The sequence below is a fragment of the Gymnogyps californianus genome, chromosome 2 (genome assembly GCF_018139145.2).
Source record: "Gymnogyps californianus isolate 813 chromosome 2, ASM1813914v2, whole genome shotgun sequence".
NCBI lineage: Eukaryota > Metazoa > Chordata > Aves > Accipitriformes > Cathartidae > Gymnogyps > Gymnogyps californianus.
Genome location: NC_059472.1, coordinates 137578880 through 137597479, shown reverse-complemented (window position 1 = coordinate 137597479; position 18600 = coordinate 137578880). Strand labels below are relative to the sequence as shown.

At 37.3% G+C, this 18600-nt stretch overlaps 1 protein-coding gene across 1 annotated transcript in view; it reads right to left on the bottom strand.

The window, feature by feature from the left end:
* The window catches only part of THSD7A (thrombospondin type 1 domain containing 7A), a 205966-nt gene that overhangs the window by 95974 nt on the left and 91392 nt on the right, over positions 1–18600 (bottom strand). Inside the window, exons 3-6 of the mRNA XM_050891559.1 lie at positions 11314–11562; positions 9561–9742; positions 3259–3414; positions 575–778 (exon numbers count right to left, since the gene is read on the bottom strand). Of these exons, the coding sequence (XP_050747516.1) occupies positions 575–778; positions 3259–3414; positions 9561–9742; positions 11314–11562 (791 nt within the window). The remainder of the gene's footprint in view (positions 1–574; positions 779–3258; positions 3415–9560; positions 9743–11313; positions 11563–18600) is intronic.

Genomic DNA, 18600 nt, shown 5'->3' with positions numbered 1-18600 from the left:
AAGCAGCTTTCAAAATTGGCTTTTATGTCTATGCCATGCAAAACCTGTTTTCTCTCACAGAGGATAATTGAGCAATGGTGGTATTTTTTTTGACCTTTTGAAGAAGCAAGACAGCTTGGGCTGTCAAACCAACTCCATAACACACATCAAACCATGCTTTTTAATAAACACATTATTATTTTTCTTCCAGCTATACTTACTGCAATGTGTCTTACTTTACTCACACTTTATTTGGTTCTGGACTCAGAGGATCAGCTTTGTTAGTGGGATTACATCAGAGAATTCAGTCAAGTCATTGCAGGCATGAGTCTGACCTACTGAAAAACAATAGCTGTTTTCCAAAGTCTATTCGGGAACCTTTGAAAACTTACGGTGTGTAGGTGAAGGAGCTTGATCCTAGAGCAACTAGAGGGCCTATCCTTCCTAGCCAATACTAAAGGACATTTCTCTCTGTTCCAGACAGCTTGGTCTTAAGGACTGGGAAAGCTGAGAACAACAAAAACTGCTACCCTTTTGGACTACATTTTAGCATCTTCACTCTAGTCGGTGTGGACTGTGGGAAAAAGCATCTTACCATCACTGTTGACACAGACGACAACAGGAACCTGTGTACCAGGGCCACATGGCTTCTCATTGTCAGGAATGCATTCTTCCAGCCCCATGATTCTCCAGTCATAGCAGGAGGGCTCTTCACATGGGATGGCTTCCAGCAGGTGAGGGCAGTTTCCCGTTCCTCCTGTAGGCTCATTGGTGATGCGCCGTTTCCTTAGTTTAAAGCCTGAAATGTCCATGAAAATACAAAAGGCAGAATAATTCAATTCTAAAATGCAAAGTGAAGAGATTTTTATCTATCTACACCTGAGTGAACAGTTCTGTTTCTCATCTGTGTAAAAGATACCACAGACACTCAGCACAACACTGCATTTTAGATAACCAGGTAGAAGAACTCATTAAAGAAGGAAGAGAGGTAAAACTTAACAAGAGCATCAAAAGTTTTGAGCTTATTCAGTAACCTTTGCCTTAAACTTCTGTTTATCCTAGTCATACGTACTCCAGGAAGGAGACAGGAGTAATTTCCTGTGCATCACTCTTGCCGGATCCATCTCATCTAACAAATTTTGACTAGATTGTTGGGTTGCCATTTCTCAAATATGTTGTTTGTTTTCTTCTCAGGTATCTTCCAATAGGGATGGATTATGAAGTGAAATCAGCTTATAAACACTCCCTTCCCCGCCCCCCCCCCCCCAAAAGAAAAAAAAAAAAAAAGACTATATTGCCAGAAAAGGCAAGGCATGGAAATAAACCCAAGAAGTCCTATTAACAAATTTTCAGTAATTAACATCACAATATTCCCTTGCAAGCATTTACAAATTTCCTTAAGACCATCTAAGCTCATTTTGGATTGGAGAAACTGATGGGCCTTTATACAATGTGTCATATGCCAGGTCAATGTCAGTCTCTAAAAGCAATGCTCTCTCTCACTTTCAGGATGGCATGTTGAAAAAGCCATAGTAAATCTATATGCAGAACAACCTAACCAAACTGAATGGAATCAGGAAATAGTTTCTCATGTAATAATTTTCTATAGTTTCTGACATATATGATCAGAATATTTTAACTTTGGCAAAGGTCCGTTTCTTCTCACATCTCTTCACAGTCTCTTTTGTTTTATCTCAATATTCAGGCAGGTTAGTAATACATATATATTTTTTACAAAATACTACGTATAACTCTTTAATTTCTACCAGGACACAAACTAAACAGGAGAGAGTTTGCAAACACATATATGCAAGAATTGATTCTTTGTTTGAAGACGTGCCTCTTAATTCAATTATAATAAACTTTACTTTAAAAATACATTTCCATGCATCTTTCTTTTTTTCTAAATTGAAGAGGTCAGCCAAATTATGTCCAAATGGCTTACTGAGCCTGCCACAAAAGGCTGAAAATTTTCAAAAAAAGAACTCCAGTGTCTACTGCAACAAAGGAGGCAAATGATCCACAGTAAAGGACCATTCCTGAAATATGTCGAGAGACTTGCTGCTAAAACTCAGAGTGCCTCTACAACTTGTACATCATTCTCTCAGAAGAACTGTCAATGCAATCATAAAATAAAATAAAAGAATTTCCAGATAAGAGGAAAACATTGGCAGCTGAGAAAAGACCTCTGCTCATGTGTGCAAGAATAAATACTTGCATAAAGTACATCCTAATACGTTTCCACTAGGGAGGTGTCCAAACCAGTCTCACAAACCTAAACATTACCCCCGAAAATGTAGCAAATCTTTCAGTGATGGAACAGCAACAGAAATAACAGACTACTTGACAGCTGTACTCAGAGGAGACTTAATCCAATAGACTTACACCCTGAACTGCTTTCTCCTTCTTGAATTGATCAAGATTGGGTCACAGTACCGTAAGACAGCATTGCAAAATTTTCATTATTGCTGCCCAGACTGAAGTGTAGCTAGCAGCCTACCAGGAAGAAGAAGCTAAGGTAATGTGGTAATTACAGTTGCTCCTTCAAGTGGACATATGTGGCTGCCCTTTCTTATGAGTGTTTTCAATCAAGTAACCAAGTCTGTCTGTATTCTCAACTTTTGTCAGATAATCACATCGCAGCAATGACTAAGCCAGTTTTTCTCATTTACAGCCAGAAACCTGCAGACTTCTTACATGAGGTCCTTGTCACTGTATTCTTGCTTTCCTGTTTTGATGTCAGGTTACTACAATCTGTTCTGCATAGGAATAAACTGTAAAACATGTGAAAACTGAAACCAGCACATGTCATCAGTAAAACAGTGTCACTTATCAACAGCAAATGGTCCCAGCTCTTTGCCAGAGCATGCTTTATGGTCTACTGGTGAATTCTTAAGCTATTACTGAACCGTAAATTTTTGAGTGACTTGGACACTACGCACCTCAAAAGCTGCTTCTGTCCTCCTTTCTAGACAGTGTCAGAATTGTGATTTGAACACATATACAAACTTTATCCCTTTCAGTTTGAGAGGAAGGTTTGAAACTGGAATTGACTTGTAAAAATCCAAATTGACCTTGACAGCCTAGTAAACAGCCTACATTTGGTGGAGCAGTAATGCTAAATATAGTCCTAATTCAATGACCTTTTTTTGATGCTCAGAGGCACTGGATATACCCTTCTTGGTACAAAATTTAGTATGCTTGCATAGCCAGAGGTGCCTAGTGACTTAGGAATATGAAATAATCACCATTAAAAGGCTTCACTGAATTTTTACATACCCTTCTTGGCCTGAGGGTCATCACAGCTTTCATAGGTGCATGGTCCCCAGGCTGACCACGCTGAGGTCTCACACTCTGTAGGACAGGGGATATGGCACAGCTGGGAGGTGCTTGGAAGAGGTCCCGTACACAGCCTACGGTCCACCGGCCTCGAGGCTGTCAAAAAAAAAGTCAACACATTTCTCACGTGTCACTGGTCACGATCCCCAGCTCTAAGTGGACAGAACCATCCTTCATTCAGAAAGGCTGCTATCTCATAATTTTAATCTGATGAAGTGATGCAAAAAAATGCCTGTCTTGAAAAAATGAAACAGAAGTCAGTTTATTCTCTGCATGAACAGAGTCAAATCCGATTATGTGGAGTCAGGAAGACTGTAGATATTGCAGCACCCTCCCGGACCTAGTCCTTTCATTTAATGGATAGATTATGTTACTACAACAGTTGATCACATTGCGCTCTGTGTAAATCCATGTCCTGCTGTCTTATTGAGTATGTCTTCACTTAAGAAACTGAACAAAAAGCTGTATAAATCCCTTTGCTCCTATATGATACTGTAACTTCAAAAGCCTGGTTAATTAATATTTAGAAGATTATTTTTCAGCTATAACCTGAAACAGTTAAAATCATGACAAAATTTTGTTTTTTCGTTTACCCTAAAGACCTTCAAGTGCACACTCAGCAATAAGATTTGTGCAGTAGCAGCTTTAGTTCAAGAAAGGCTTTGTTTTAGATACATATATGGTTCACATATAATATAAATATATATACATAATATATTTAAAATAATTAAAACTCTGCACAAGACAATTGATTTTTTCATTAAAGTACTAGTAATCTATAACGACACATGTGAAGGCAGATTCTTCTGTTCTTTAAGGATCAATAAGCCCTGGAACAGACCAAAATCACCCTGCTCCTTCCATACTTTACTCTTTTGAACTCCCAGGTTACGCAAATAATAGGACAACTCTATAAGGTGCCAGAGTAAGGCACAAAACTCTAAAACAAAGTGTACCATTTCCTTGCAAGCAAGATTTTAATTCTGTTTCATAATATAGGACTTGACAAAATATTACACTAAGCAGAGAATATCTGCTAGAAGGCAAAGTGAAATCTGCCATACTCATTCACTTTGGTTGATTGAAGAAACATGCAATTCCTTAACTTAAAACACTCTCATCCTACTCCCTCAGCATTTTTTCACAGGAAAGTTACCTCATTAATTTTCTGCCACCACTACAAATAATCTCTTTTGATGGAAAGAGCTCTCTGATGAAACATATTCTGAAATAAGTTCAGAATATGACAAAATATTGTTCTGAAAGATGAGATCAATAACCACAGATATAATGTTAAAGTAAACATCACGTTGTTAAAGTATGGTCTCATTTGTAGGTATGTGTGTGTCTTTCTATTCAGACTTTCTAAGTAGATGATCTTTCCAGTCACAGAAAAAGCATTCAATTCTCACTTTTTAAGGGGAAAAGGGAATGAAAAATCATCACCTTATTCTGGTTTCCCATGTTGCCTCCTTTGGCACAGTTTTACACTGTGTTGCTCCACATAGTGAAGGCATGAAGATGGCAGATAGTCATTCAACATTACTGCCTCCAGCTCACCAATCTCTTAACACAAAATAATACAAGAACAAATATTCCAACATTTGCATAATGCTATGTTGGAATTAAATTTTATGACAGAACACTGAATTTTACAATACGTTTGACATGAGCACCTAAAGTGCATGATAATCAACATAATATGCATATCTTGTGTAGAACATGGATATAAATAAACATAATTTGCCTGTTATTAAACTTATATTTAATAGTTTCTAATAAAAAAAGAAAAACAGTAAGTAATTGCTAACTGTACTTTTTTAACCTTTATTTAATTGGGGAATTACCCAAGTGAGACAGTTGAAATTAAGGGTCAATTACACCCCTGAGACGCAGCCTTGCTTCAGGGAACAGAGAAAGTGTTCTGAGGAATGCCGTGCTTCATCTCCAGCCTGCATCAGGATAAAGCACTTACCATCACACTAGTTCATGGGATGTTACTCAGAAAAATAACAAAGACCTTTCATCAGGAAGCTTTAAATAGCAGATTTTTGTATCACAGATGTTCCATATCTCAACCAGATTTTTTTAAGAGTCTGCCAACAGAAGATACTACTGTGCTACTGTCGCAATCCATTTGGCTTCAAGTTAAATTTGTGATGGTCCTGAAATTCTAAAATATGAGGAACTGTGACTCTGCTTGGCTTTAAAGAGGGTGACTTAAGTAATAGGAACTGTCTGTCCAGTAAGAATTCTAGGTCCTGTCAGCAAACATTGCTAAATAAACTTATCACGAAAACACCTACTGAAAATATATGCCTTTTCCATCACTCATTAGAGTGTAGGGGAAGAAAGAAGTGCTTTGGGGACAGGTAAGTGGTATCAATAAATCTCTCAATATGCCAAAATGTTTTTGAAATGTTGTTCTTAGAACATAAGTGATGTACAAATGTCTGCTACCAGATCTGTTATATATTGCTTTTAAAACAAAAGAATTCAACAGTAGGACAGACAAGTTACGTTCCAGATTATTAAAAAATGTTTTCATCATTGAACACTTAGGGTGTATTTTGCCCAGGATTACTCAGAATTGTTTCTTTGAGATGACAGTAAAATAAGAAAACTTAGCCTTGCCTGGGTATTTTATGAACATCTTGCTCCCGTTAATTTAGACGTATTTCTTTCAGCATCAAAAAAGTATAAATGAGATCAGCTTTTGCTGCTTATTGTTTAGTAAAGGCGCTTTGAGAGAAGATGATGCTGGATGCAGAAATTTACAGTTTAAAACCTTGTCTTATCTCTGTCCTTTCATACTCTTTTGTGGCAGCAATAAAAATTGTTCTTTATTCCTTGGCAGTGATGCTGAATGCTGATTAGACTGTGTGTAATCCTACAAGCTCTGTGTGGAATTTGACCAAATTTTGGGCCAAAAATGGAAAGAAAAGTGAATGTGTTTTGATAATCTCTCTTTCTCCTTCAGTCTAACTAAAACATTAGACTCAGTTTTGAATGAATTTCAGGTTTGAGGTAGTGATCTAAAAACTAAAAGGAGATTCAATCACCCTGTCCTCAAATCATCTACTATATTAGGAAATTTTAGCTGAATATATTTTATGCCCTTGTAAAACACCACCCCGAATGACTGCATTTTAAAAAGAACTGAAAAGATAAAGCATAGTTCTGTTCTTAAGCTTTTGCTACATTTATCGAGGTCTCAACCTCCCCATTCTTCTCCAGGAACCCTCAACAGACTAGTGCCCAGTAACGACCAGGCTGACAAAGAGAGTGAATTTCTATGTGGCTGCATCAGCATAAGCAGACACAACTTCATATTCCTCCTTCTGGTCATTTGTCACACTGGTTTCACAGCAAACAACAGAAGGAAATTTCTCCAACTAAAGTGCTCTCACTCAAAAAAAGCAAGAAAAACACAAGCCCAAAACACATTATGACCAACAATGAAAGAATACATATTCTTCCCTGTTTTCTACAATGCTGAATGCTATCATCAAAAGACAGCAGATAATTCAGGACCTGATCCTCTAAACAACTGCACAACTCCATGCATGTAAGCAGTTCCTCTGTGTTTAACAGGGCAACGAGTGTGTGTTTCCAGATGTAGAATAAATTTATGCCCATAAAGAAACTTTCCTCCCATCCTCATTCTACATCGAGGGTTTTAAAGGTACTTGAAAAAAGACGACACAATCTACCTCATAGGCTTACCATGAGAGAAACTTCGTGACTAAACGAGTTAAATAGGTGAACAGAGATGAAACAATTCAAGTCAGTGGCAAGTAAACAGCAGAATGACAGTGCCCTCCAGGAATCTTGATTATCAGCTGCCTAATTACTACACCCAATACTCCCTCTTCTTCCTCAAGTCTAAATTTATGAGTTCTGATAGGAGATAATACAGACCTGAATGCCGTGAGGGATTCTGGTTCAGCTAAGTATTAAAAGTTCAAATTCTTACTGGAGCCCTAACTTGGTGTTTTAAATCTACTAAAGGAACTGGAAATAGCAGCTGTGATGAACGCAATGAAGCAATTCCCAGTGCTCAGAATTGAGAGGAAAATCAGTCAGTTGTTAAAACAGTTCAGGAGTGGAGCAGGGAACTGTCCTAGCATCCTAGCTGGCTCATGACCTTCATTAGTTTGAGTTTAGGCCTGTCACTTTCAAACTGATATGATATTTCCTGAGAATGCACAAGTCGGTTAAACTATTTCAGAGCTATATAAACATGTTAATTATACATATACAGCCAACGTAGTTCCCCCAAAAGGGATGTTGCCTCCTTTGCACGTTTTTGATTGAAAGGCCAGGTCGGAGGCCTTAATTTACCTACCTGTTATTTCAAAAGTGATCGATAGCAGAGGTGCAGCACTAGCCTTCGACTTGCTCTGTGACTGACTTTCTGAAATAACAGGGAAACGCCACCATGAGTATATGAGAATGGAGGTCTTCAAAGCAGCCTTACTGAGACAGCATTCACTACAACCAACAGCAAACTACGCTGAAATGAAGGCGCTTCCACACAGCTAAAACCGGTAGGTGTCTCCCCCGTTTTTTTCCCGTCCTCAAATTACTCATAGTTTTCAAATGGTATTGTTTTTAGAGGCACTGATTTGCTTGTTCCTAGGAGGGCCTGGAGAGAAGCTTTTGCCCACACTGAATCCAAGAGGGGAGGGGAGAGCGAGGGAGGATGACTGGAGAAGCAGCTCTTCTGAGAATCTGTCCCCTAATATGGAAACACCCCAGAGCTCCTTTTTAAACTGAGACCCACTTCACTCCTAGTTTGAGCTCTTGAAAAATTGTTCTCATGTTTATGCATCCAAAGACTAGTTACATTTTAATCAGCTTTCCGGGGCCTGCAGAGATTACCTCCTGATGGGCTCCGCATATTCCTGTCACAGTCTGATAAGGGCAGATTTCACACCCGCCTAAGCCGGCAAGACTTCACAGCCTACCAAAATCCTAATCATCATTCTGAACAGTAAGCTGCCACTGATTTTATTGTTACCTCTCCTGAGCTGGGAGGTTTTACTCCTTTACTCTAAGGCAGGGGCATCTAAACTTTGTTCAGCAGAGGCGATTTACTAAAAGCCCTCAGGCGGAAGCTGATTTGCATTAAACAAAGAGGCTTGAAAGCTTCTTCTTTAATAAATACAGATGTGGGGCCCACGGAGCACACAAGTTACATCCTACTGATCCGAGCAGTCACGCTGAAATGGATGTCAGCTTTAATATTCCTCACAAACTCTAATTCTACAGCAAGTTTGAGAGTACCTTTAACCCACAGCAGAAACCTCACCAGCCTGCAGTTTGGTCAGCTCTGGTCTAAATGTTGTATTACACATGACTTGTATAATGATGTCGCTTTTCCTGAAGTATGTGGCTGTATTTATTTATTTTTTAATAATAATGTGTGTTCGTATGAAACACCTACAGAAGAGGACAAAATTTAATTAACAAGCTAAATGCATTTAGCTTCATTCGCTAATTTCTAAATCTATAGTGCTGCATTAGTATGCAGAAGTAGACATAACATAAAATACTCAAGTGTTGTTCTTAAGTACGTATATTACCAAATGAATTAAAGATTTTGTCTCCTAAGCTATTCTCTCTTTTCTTAAGAAGCTGTACAAGCTGTAACAGTGACAAGGAATAATCTCTTCTCTCTGTCAGTTAGGGAAACAAACCCATGAAATTATATTGGCTTGAAGTCCCAAAAGTGACTTAAGAATCTGACCAAATCAAGAAAAGAAGAAGGAAGAAAAAAAAAAATCAATTCCCTGAGAATGAAAACTAGTCATATTTTTACATATTTCTATATTGAGCTTACATGCCAGAATTGACATATTCCATCTGCATATCAAACTGCACAGGTTCATCACCAAGCTGAAGGACACACAGGAAATTTACAGTAGAGGAAGGAACCGAATCTAGGATTTCTGACCCACCTTCTCATGCTCTTTCTTATGGAGAGACATCCTTCACATAAGACAATATTTTTCAGTAGATATTAAGAAATAGTAATTTGTAGCTAGTAGCTAATATTTGCAGCATAGAGAATGAAATCTCTGCTACTGCAATTAAGTATTTTCATCTGAACTAGAAAATAACAGTAACCTGCAAGGTAAGAAGGCACCCATGATGGAAGACAATGGCTATCATGGAGCTCTGGAATGCTGAAGTGCTCTGATTTCACACTAATTCAATTGCAAGTGAATCAAATTTACCTTCTTTTTCCTTGAGGGTATTTAAATAGGAGAGGAGATTTTCATTAGCTTGCACGCAGTACATTTCCCGGGTTTGAATGCCACCTCCGCACAGCGCCGTCTGATTTCCTCGCCTCTTGTCCTGTTGGCTAAGGAGAGGATCGACACGGCATTCTGTCCACTCTGTGGTCCGCCAACCATACCTGGAATAAATTTGGTTAATTGGGTCTTTAGAAATCATGAAGCCATTTTACACAGCATTAAGTTATACAAGCTGAAACACCTTAATAACTTTATTCATTTTCTAAAAGGCCTGAGCCACACAATTTCTTGTACACAGAGATGCATGAAGTCTGATATTTTATGTGGGTCGAAACTTTTCCTCTATTATTTCACTTTTGAAATCATTATGTTTTAGGAAGATCTCTTCTGTTCATCCCTGAAACATACTGCACGTATAAATATTTTATTGGAGGGAAGAAAAACTTGATATACAGGGACATATAGTCTATGTTCAGGTAAGCTAACTTGCAAGATTCTGACTCTCGGCATTTGTTTAGAGCTAGACAATTTATATGAACCAAACCCAAAATATCAAAGAAATGTGCACGCTGAGAAACATAAGAGCCAGAAAAGGAGAGGGAAAAAACCACAACAAACCACCCCCCCCAAAAAACAACCTAAAAGCCTCTTGTTCATCTTTGATAAGAGAGACAGAAGTTTCTCCTGAATATCAAGGTAAAACTATAATTGTATTTTTTCATTATTACTTCAGAAAAACCTTTCAGTAAGTTCCTTTTTCACTTCAAGAGGAAGACGGCTTTGCAGTATTGAAGCATCCCTCCTGGGTACTGAGGAATGATGAGAAGCTGTGAGCTTTCTAATCAGTGAATGCACAGGAAAGATCTGTGACTCCCAGTTAAAACCCCAACCAGGATTACGAACCGCAAGAAATGCCACAGAATTCTCTACTCAACAAGTACTTTAAGGCTAAATCAAGCGAACTGCTTCCTAATGTGGCTGGAGATGGGAAAAGATGACATTTCAACTCTTAAATGAAAAGTATGTACTGCAGTCAAAGATGCTTAACATTAAATGACATTTCCCCAGACCCTCAGTCTGATAAAGAAAAAGCACAGTTGGGACTTTAATATTAATCTCGATTAGTTGATAGGGATTACAGCAATCTCTTGAATCGTAAACTGCTTGCTGTCATTTCTCCTAAACTTTAAAGAGGGTTAATTTATTTACTGTCACTGTTAGCCTCTCCCACTTTCCATTTGGGGCCCAGTCCTGCCTTTGTTGTGCAGAATACAAGTCTCACTAAAAAAGTCTGGTTGCTAAACAGATGTTTATCACCTCTTTCCTATGTTCAGCATTTTGTCTGCAAGCAGACAAGTACTTCAGAAAACAATGATTCTGGTAGAAATGTTATGTAGGGAAAAGATCACTAACAAATTGATACAATTAATTTATTATGGTCTTGACGGAGCCTGCATACACACAAACTTTCTCTTTTAAAAGTTAACACTAATGAAAAAATACGTATTTTTTATTTTTCCTGTATTTAGAGGAACTGATTTCACTACAATAGCAGCTATTTGCAGACCTCAGGCTTTTAAGAACAGCACTGAATAAGCAAAGGATAAAAAAAAATAAAATCAAACCTAGTATTTCTTTAATAATGATTTGGTTGATATTCCCTCACCAGCCCTGTACACTTAATTGAAATTCTTCATTTTAGTATAGGGAGAACTGAAATGAACCAACTTACGTAATGCACGGTGCCACACCATCTCCTTGAGAAACACACTGCTCTGTTTCTTCTAACTGCGGGCATTCACTTTCACTGCCAATAGGGAGCTGTTTAATGGTCCGTGATCTTGTACGATTCCCTTTAGGGGTTGTCATGTCAAAGCAGGTTTTGGAGCAGGGGGTCCATTCTGACCACTCTGACACCTGGCACTCCTTCGTGATCACACAGGACTGGAACGTAATGGGCAACTTGTCTTGTTTGCAGAAGCTGTAATAAGAGAGCATTACAATTTTCAGCATACATATTCACAGACAGTCATGAACTCCTACAGAAAAGTGACGTCCATTGCAACATGCAAAGTCAGTAAATATTTGTAAAGCTGCTAAGTTCCAGTCTACATGTATTTGATCCCAAAAAGTCAGGCAAATGGGCTTTTGGTTGAAGTGACTCAAACCAGATACATAAGGTTTACTATAGTTAGAAATGACCAGTATTTTCATATCTGTGATGAAAATTAAAATACAAATCTTCATACATATACAGAAGTACAAAAGAGGAAATAAATCAGTTTTTCACTGCTTATCTTTTATTTTTAGGTATACTCAATTGTTTTTCTTGGAATGAAAAGGAAGTGAAGGATCTATAACAGATATGGCTATACAGTGTTTTTGAAGAGAACCAAGTGCGCAATGTCATCTTCTCCTCATTTCCAGACTACAAATTGTTTAAAAATGCAACGTCAAATATATTGAATACTTGGTCACTAATAATTTGCTTTGTTAACAGCTGGTATATTGCCACAGTGATGCCTCATGTTCTAAAAGGGGAATGATCTCTCTCTTAAAATAGAGCCTTCCCTGCTACAGTGAATCCATAGCCTTAATTTCCTGTTCCTCATGAAGGCTGTCATCTAATTTCCATTCTCCATCTGATTGCTTCATTCACGTATTACATAGGCTGTCAGCAAGATTTGCTCCCTCTAAATGCCTCTGTGTTTTTAAATGTTTTATTCTAACTAGAAACTAACATTTCTACTTTAAAGCTTGATTCATAATAGGAAAATGAGCAATAGAGAAGTTAAAATACAATTAAAGTGATCATAACTAACTCCTTAATTATACTTACAACATAAATATATTTATCATGTCTGTTTTGGAATAAAATTCTGGCTTCTGAAGTAAACAGGCAGGAAAAAGATTTATTGGCACTGCAGATGGCACAATGAAATGCTCTGTTCAGTACCAGTCCTATAAACAATACAACAAAGGCTCATTTTTTTCCTTTTAACAGAATACAAAATAATACAGAATAATGAATATTTACAACAATTTTGTTGCTATACAAAATTTTGCCCTATCCGTATATCCAACATTGTGTTGAACTGCTATTAACAAAATATTGTAATACTAGAACTAGGGATACTTGATGAGACTAATAGGAGATTTAAAAACATGATAAATGAAAGTACTTCTATACACAAGAGGCAGAGCAATTCTACATCTTGCTAACAGAAGAACCTGGTTGTGGAGACAGACAGTGTCACAGCAGGTTCAGAAAGAGGGTGGATGAATTTGTGGGCAATAGGTCTATATATGGATACTAAAATGACTAGGCAGTGATATACTAGCCACCATCCCTAATACATTGACTTTAGATACTGGAGAAATACAAAGGGAATGGATTGCAAAAGGCAGCCAGGCCTCATATGCTTGGTCTTTAAATAGCATCTCCCTTTACCACTGCTGGAGACAATACGCTGGAGACACTGCCGGGCTTGACAGACCATAGGGGATTACTCAGTAGGGGATTTCTTATGTTCTTATTATGTGAAGCAGGGGGGAACCCTAACACAAGATACACAACATTTATCCTGCTTAAGGACAGAAACTACACCGTTTGGGGTGAAAGACACTCAAAGCTTTTTAATAAAAATAAAGATTTATTTAAAAAGATTTTATTTATCTTTCTTTAAATAAAGAAAATTGTTCTTTAATAATGGACTTTTTTCACCTCTATGTAGCCCCATCTGGCATAGGACTACAATACTGTCAAATTCAATATAGCAGTATCTGTACCTTTGACAAAACATATAGACTCGTTTATCCCACAAAGACACACATTTTGATGACTGGAGAAAAGATCTATTCCTTATGGATTCTAACATGGGCAGTATTTGCAAATCCTTCTGGAGAACAGATGACATATCATCACCTCCCAAGTTCCTTTCCAATGTGACTCCTTTGAGAGCAGACAAAACCAACCTCTTCACTCATATCGTGACTGGGGCTGAGTTTAATTACAGACACACATTGCCAGGGAACATGCACAAAACTGCCACCACAAAGTAGCTTTGGTGCGGAGCGAAGAGATCAATGAATGATGTGTAATACTCCATGGGCTTTGCATCTGCTTCAAAACTTATTTGGGAGAAGTGTTACACGAGACAGACTAATATTCATTCACAGAAGTTGTTTTACTAAATAAATAAATAAATAATCTTTCTTCACTGAAGCTACCTTCAACCTGCCTGTATCCCCTAACTGTCACAAACCCTAAAGGTGTCCCTGGCTGTGACTGGCTGCAATTCCTATACAGCTTCATGCAGAGATTGTTTCCTTCCCTGATAAGGGAAACCTCCACCACAACACAAAGGGTTCAAGTTCTTTAGGATGATTGATGCATAGGAGAAATGAGACCTTGAGCTGCAATCGAGCTCAAAACTAATGCACTTATCAGTTTTTTAAAAATAATATTGAGCTAGTTGAATTCAAAACGAATTTTTATCACAGATTTTCTGAACAAAGCGGAAAAAATTGACAAAACTGAGCCAGTGTACTGAGAAAAAAAAAATGTTTTCCCATAACCATAATTGAAAAAAACCACTTTAATAGAAAGTTGTCAATCAACTCCACTGAAAAATTAAGGTGAGCCCTGCAAACTAATATTTATTGATTTTTAAAGGTTATAGTCACTTCCTGAAAGATTGCTATAGGTCCCAGACACTTTTCAGATTCCAAGTGCTACTAGATCATTCACAAAGAATTCAACATAGGCATTACTGCAACTTTAGTTAACAAATTTTCATTTCACAGATCCTTAAACTGTAATTGCTGTACATGCAAAAAGACCTCCTGAAGTTTCTCACTTTTCAGTACCCCTGTAATCTTGAATGCCATGATGCTGAAGTCCCTCTGTGGATCATGATGCAAAATGTTTTTAAAAATTTAGACCTAGATTTGTTCACAGGACTCAACTGAAGAGTTATTTGGTCAGTGGCATAGATTCAGCAGGCTAGTACCTTCCACTTCATGCTCATTTTATTTTTTTATTAAAAGCTGTTGTTGATATAGCTTATATAATTAGAATGGTCATTTTATCTTGTTTGTTATTAATTATTTCCATATGCGAGTATGAAGACAACTCAAACAGAACTGTACCCTGTTACTAAGCCCATTGTTTATTTATGATCCTTGATAGAACTAAAGCAATAGAGTTAAAGCATGCCTCACTTCAAATATTTACTTATAAAATTAATCAATTTTAAATGAAATATAAAACAATTAAGTTCTTAAGTTCTTGTAACCAGAACATAAATATTACTAGGAAGACAAACAAGAGGCAAAGTGAGTTATCCATTTATTTTCTTGCTTGCTTATTAAAATTATGCACCACTTGCAGTATTATGTAAATACTGACAAGCAACTGATATTGTTGTAAGTCACCAGCAAACAATCTCTTTACTGTTATGCATACTGTCATATTATTTCTGTGAGATGGCAGAGACAGCTACAATTAGCAAAACTAGTGTCAGACAAGCATATTAGCTGCTGTTTCTTCTTTTAACACTTGGTTTTCTTTGAACAAGTTAGAGGAACTGTGAGAGCTAATTGCAAATGGCCATTATCAAGAGTTTTCCTTCATGTTGCAGGCAGCAGGAGAAGACGTGTTGCATTCTAGATCAAGTAGGGACTAGGGAAGCATCACATTTAAACTCTCAGTATCACAAATCTCTCTAAACAAGACCCAGTTAAAACTCTTTAGTTAAGTAAATGATTATGGAAGTGCTTCAATTTCTTTGAAGGTAATAGAGTAGCTTCCAGAGCAGATTACAAATCCATTCCTCACTGCCACCTTTCCCTGTCCCAAGTGCATGTATACCTATTACCTGCAACTAAACTAATCTACGCTTAATTTCATGTTGCATATCTACATATCCCCCTTTCCCAAGAAATCTGGGAACAATGAATTTCATGTTCCAAAGTCCCCTCTCATTTTTCAAAGATCTTTTTTCTTCTTTTTTTACTCTGACAGCTTTAAAATATTTGCAAAAGATTTTCAAACTTCATCTTACTGATGAAGTAAACCAAAAACATCTTACAGATGTTTCTCATGCCTTTCAGTGCAGATGACTATATATAGACAGACATTCACAATTAAAATTACTAATACTGTGTCGTATAAACATGCTAACTCTGAAAGATACATGTGCCATTTAAAAAGTTCAGCATATGTAATACATTAGCTGAGAAGGTTGGTCACATTTCCTTTAAATGTCTGATCCAAGAAACTGCACAGATTGATTCTTAATCGAAACCTGGGAATGTCTTTGTTACACAAAATAGCGTCTCCTGGGTTTGGTACCTAATGTTACAGATTTGATCTCCACAAATAATTTAAAGCAAAGCTTAATTTCATGTAAATCACTCTGCACTTTCTGATGGATTTATGTGTCTGATTTAGTTACGCAAAGTTGGATGAATCATCTCACAGGAGAAAAAGCAAATAGGCAGGTAACAGATCAGAAGATAAAAACAGACAGTTAACATTCATTACATGATACCACTCAAACCACTAAAATTTCTGCATCAAACATCTCCACGCTCTGTGTACTTTCACTAACATCAAAGCATAAGCTATATGCAAAGTTAGCCATTCAAAAAGTGCAGGGAGTGCACAAATGAGTCCTCACTATCAACCCATACAGTTCTGTCCAGATAATTGCTTGGGAAGCTCAAAGAAAAGTACGAGTTGCATTAAAATGCTGTTACAAGTCAACAAAGCAGACTGGATACAAGAAGAGGTAGCATAGGGGTAACATGTAAAGTCTGCTGGAACTTGCTCTCAATCCAGTGAACACATTCAGAGGACAGCATTCACAGAGGAACACATCCAGTGTCTGTCTTTTGGCAGGGAAGAGGGCATTATACAATTTGAAGTAAGGCTGTGGTTTGAGAAAGTACCACTTCAGACAACGGATAGATATAGTGGGGAACCGAAGCTTAAGGTATACAAGCACGTAGATGACACAGTGGAAAGAGCAGGCAATCCCAAGCAAAACAAAACATCACAGAGGATGAATGAGCCGTATTGCTATTAAACCAACATCAAACCTGTTCCTGACCTCAAAGACTTAGATTAGATAAATGAACTAAAGAAAAAGTCAGTGCTGGTTCAAAGGGTAAAATACAGAACATAATTGCTGCTCAACCTCTTTTGGAGAGGTGTGGTCAGGAATTTGTGTCTATTCACGTTCCGTAGCCTCATTTTTGCTCTTACAGCAATAAATAAAAACTAAATATTGCTTTGGATAGGAAGGTTCCCTCTGGGGATTTCAAAGTAATTTATGGGATAATTAAGGCTATGGACACATGGAGAATGAAGCTTGAGGCATAAGCCTGGAGCAAATTGCACCATAGTACCTGTATACAAATGAGCAAACTGCGCAGTTGAAAGCAGTCTCTTCATTGGAAGATAAGCTTTTAAATGTGTGATAAAATTAGATTAGTCAAGAGGTAAAACAATCCTTTCTGAGGTATCCTAAATTTCTATTAGAGAGTGAATCACGCTTTTACAATTTTTAAAAATCAGGACAACTTGATTTTATATGCCAATGACCTGTTTGAGTGTCTGTAATCTCAGTCTCAAAAATTATCTTTTAAGTTGTATAGAACAGTCATGGAAGAGACCATTGGAATTTCCTCTATAAACTCAACTAGGAAAAAATTCTTTTTTTTTCTTTTTCTTTTTTCCAATAGATAAAGCCATGCATACTCCATGCATAAAGCCAAATGCATGGTAATGCATGACCATAGGACTGATCTCTAAATTTATGCAGAATGAATAGGAAAAATAAATAGGTTTTAAGCAAGGCAGTAAGACTCATTTTACTCCATGAGCTATAAATAACTTACTTGTACAACTAAGAGATTTTCTACTTTTGCTGGTGTTTCCCCATACCATATTGAACTGATAACTAGAAAGAAGAGTTAATGAGAAAAGACGAACAGCAGCATGAGAATGGTTGAGTGGTTCTAACTAATAATCCATGCAGTCTGATACCTGCCTTGGCAGTAGCAAATGGAGGGCAAAAATAGAAAGACAGTAAGTATTCGGTCACACTTTCCCAACATACCTTCTGGTTTTCCAGCAAACTGTGCCTTAAAGACTTCCTGAACACGAGTTGTATCTTTGCAGTGAAGTTTCATTCATGGAGTTTTCCTCCATGAATTAGTGTAAACACTTTCTGAACCTAGATAAGATTTTGGCTTCTACATCATCTTGGAAACAATTAGTTACACACCTTTTTTACTCACCAATAACTGTAGATAGCTATTTTTGCTTTAAAATTGCTCTGTTAATTTCATTTTCTGGCTTCAGGTCTTGCATAATCATACTCTATCCACTTCCTCTGCAGCATTTGTGAGCTTAGAGACTTCTATAAGCTCTCTCCTTGACTGTCTTTTGTTAGGTCCAAGAGTTCTCTTTCACTTAGTCTCATTTTATTTGAACACAGTTATATCCTGCAATTACAGATTCTTTCTACTGCATGTGCAACTTTGAGAAGTAAAACCGGCCTGGATTTGAGGGCTGTTCAAGATTCATTCTGAGGACACTCCCAAAATATCTGCACATTACTATATCTGGACAATCTGTAAGTTAATGGAAATACGACTCCACATATCCAACGTATTAAGGAGACATTCTGAAGAACATTTTGGTGCTTTTCCCAATACAGCTGCTCTTCATGTTCAAATGTAACAGAGGTCCAATGTGAGGTTTGCAATTTAAATCTAAAATTGTACAGTGGAGAACATTCCTTTACAATAAGTTCAATTCATTCACCCAGTGCTGACATTTAACAAGAACCGCTATTTACTGGTTTTACCTATAATGTAAAGTAATAGAGCCCAACTGACAAGGTTAATGCAAGCCAAATAGTCTCTTCAATAATTTTTGTCTGCACTATTTTGCCATATTTTCTCTGTTCCTTCACCGTTATCAACATTCAGCTTTGGTTTTCTTTAA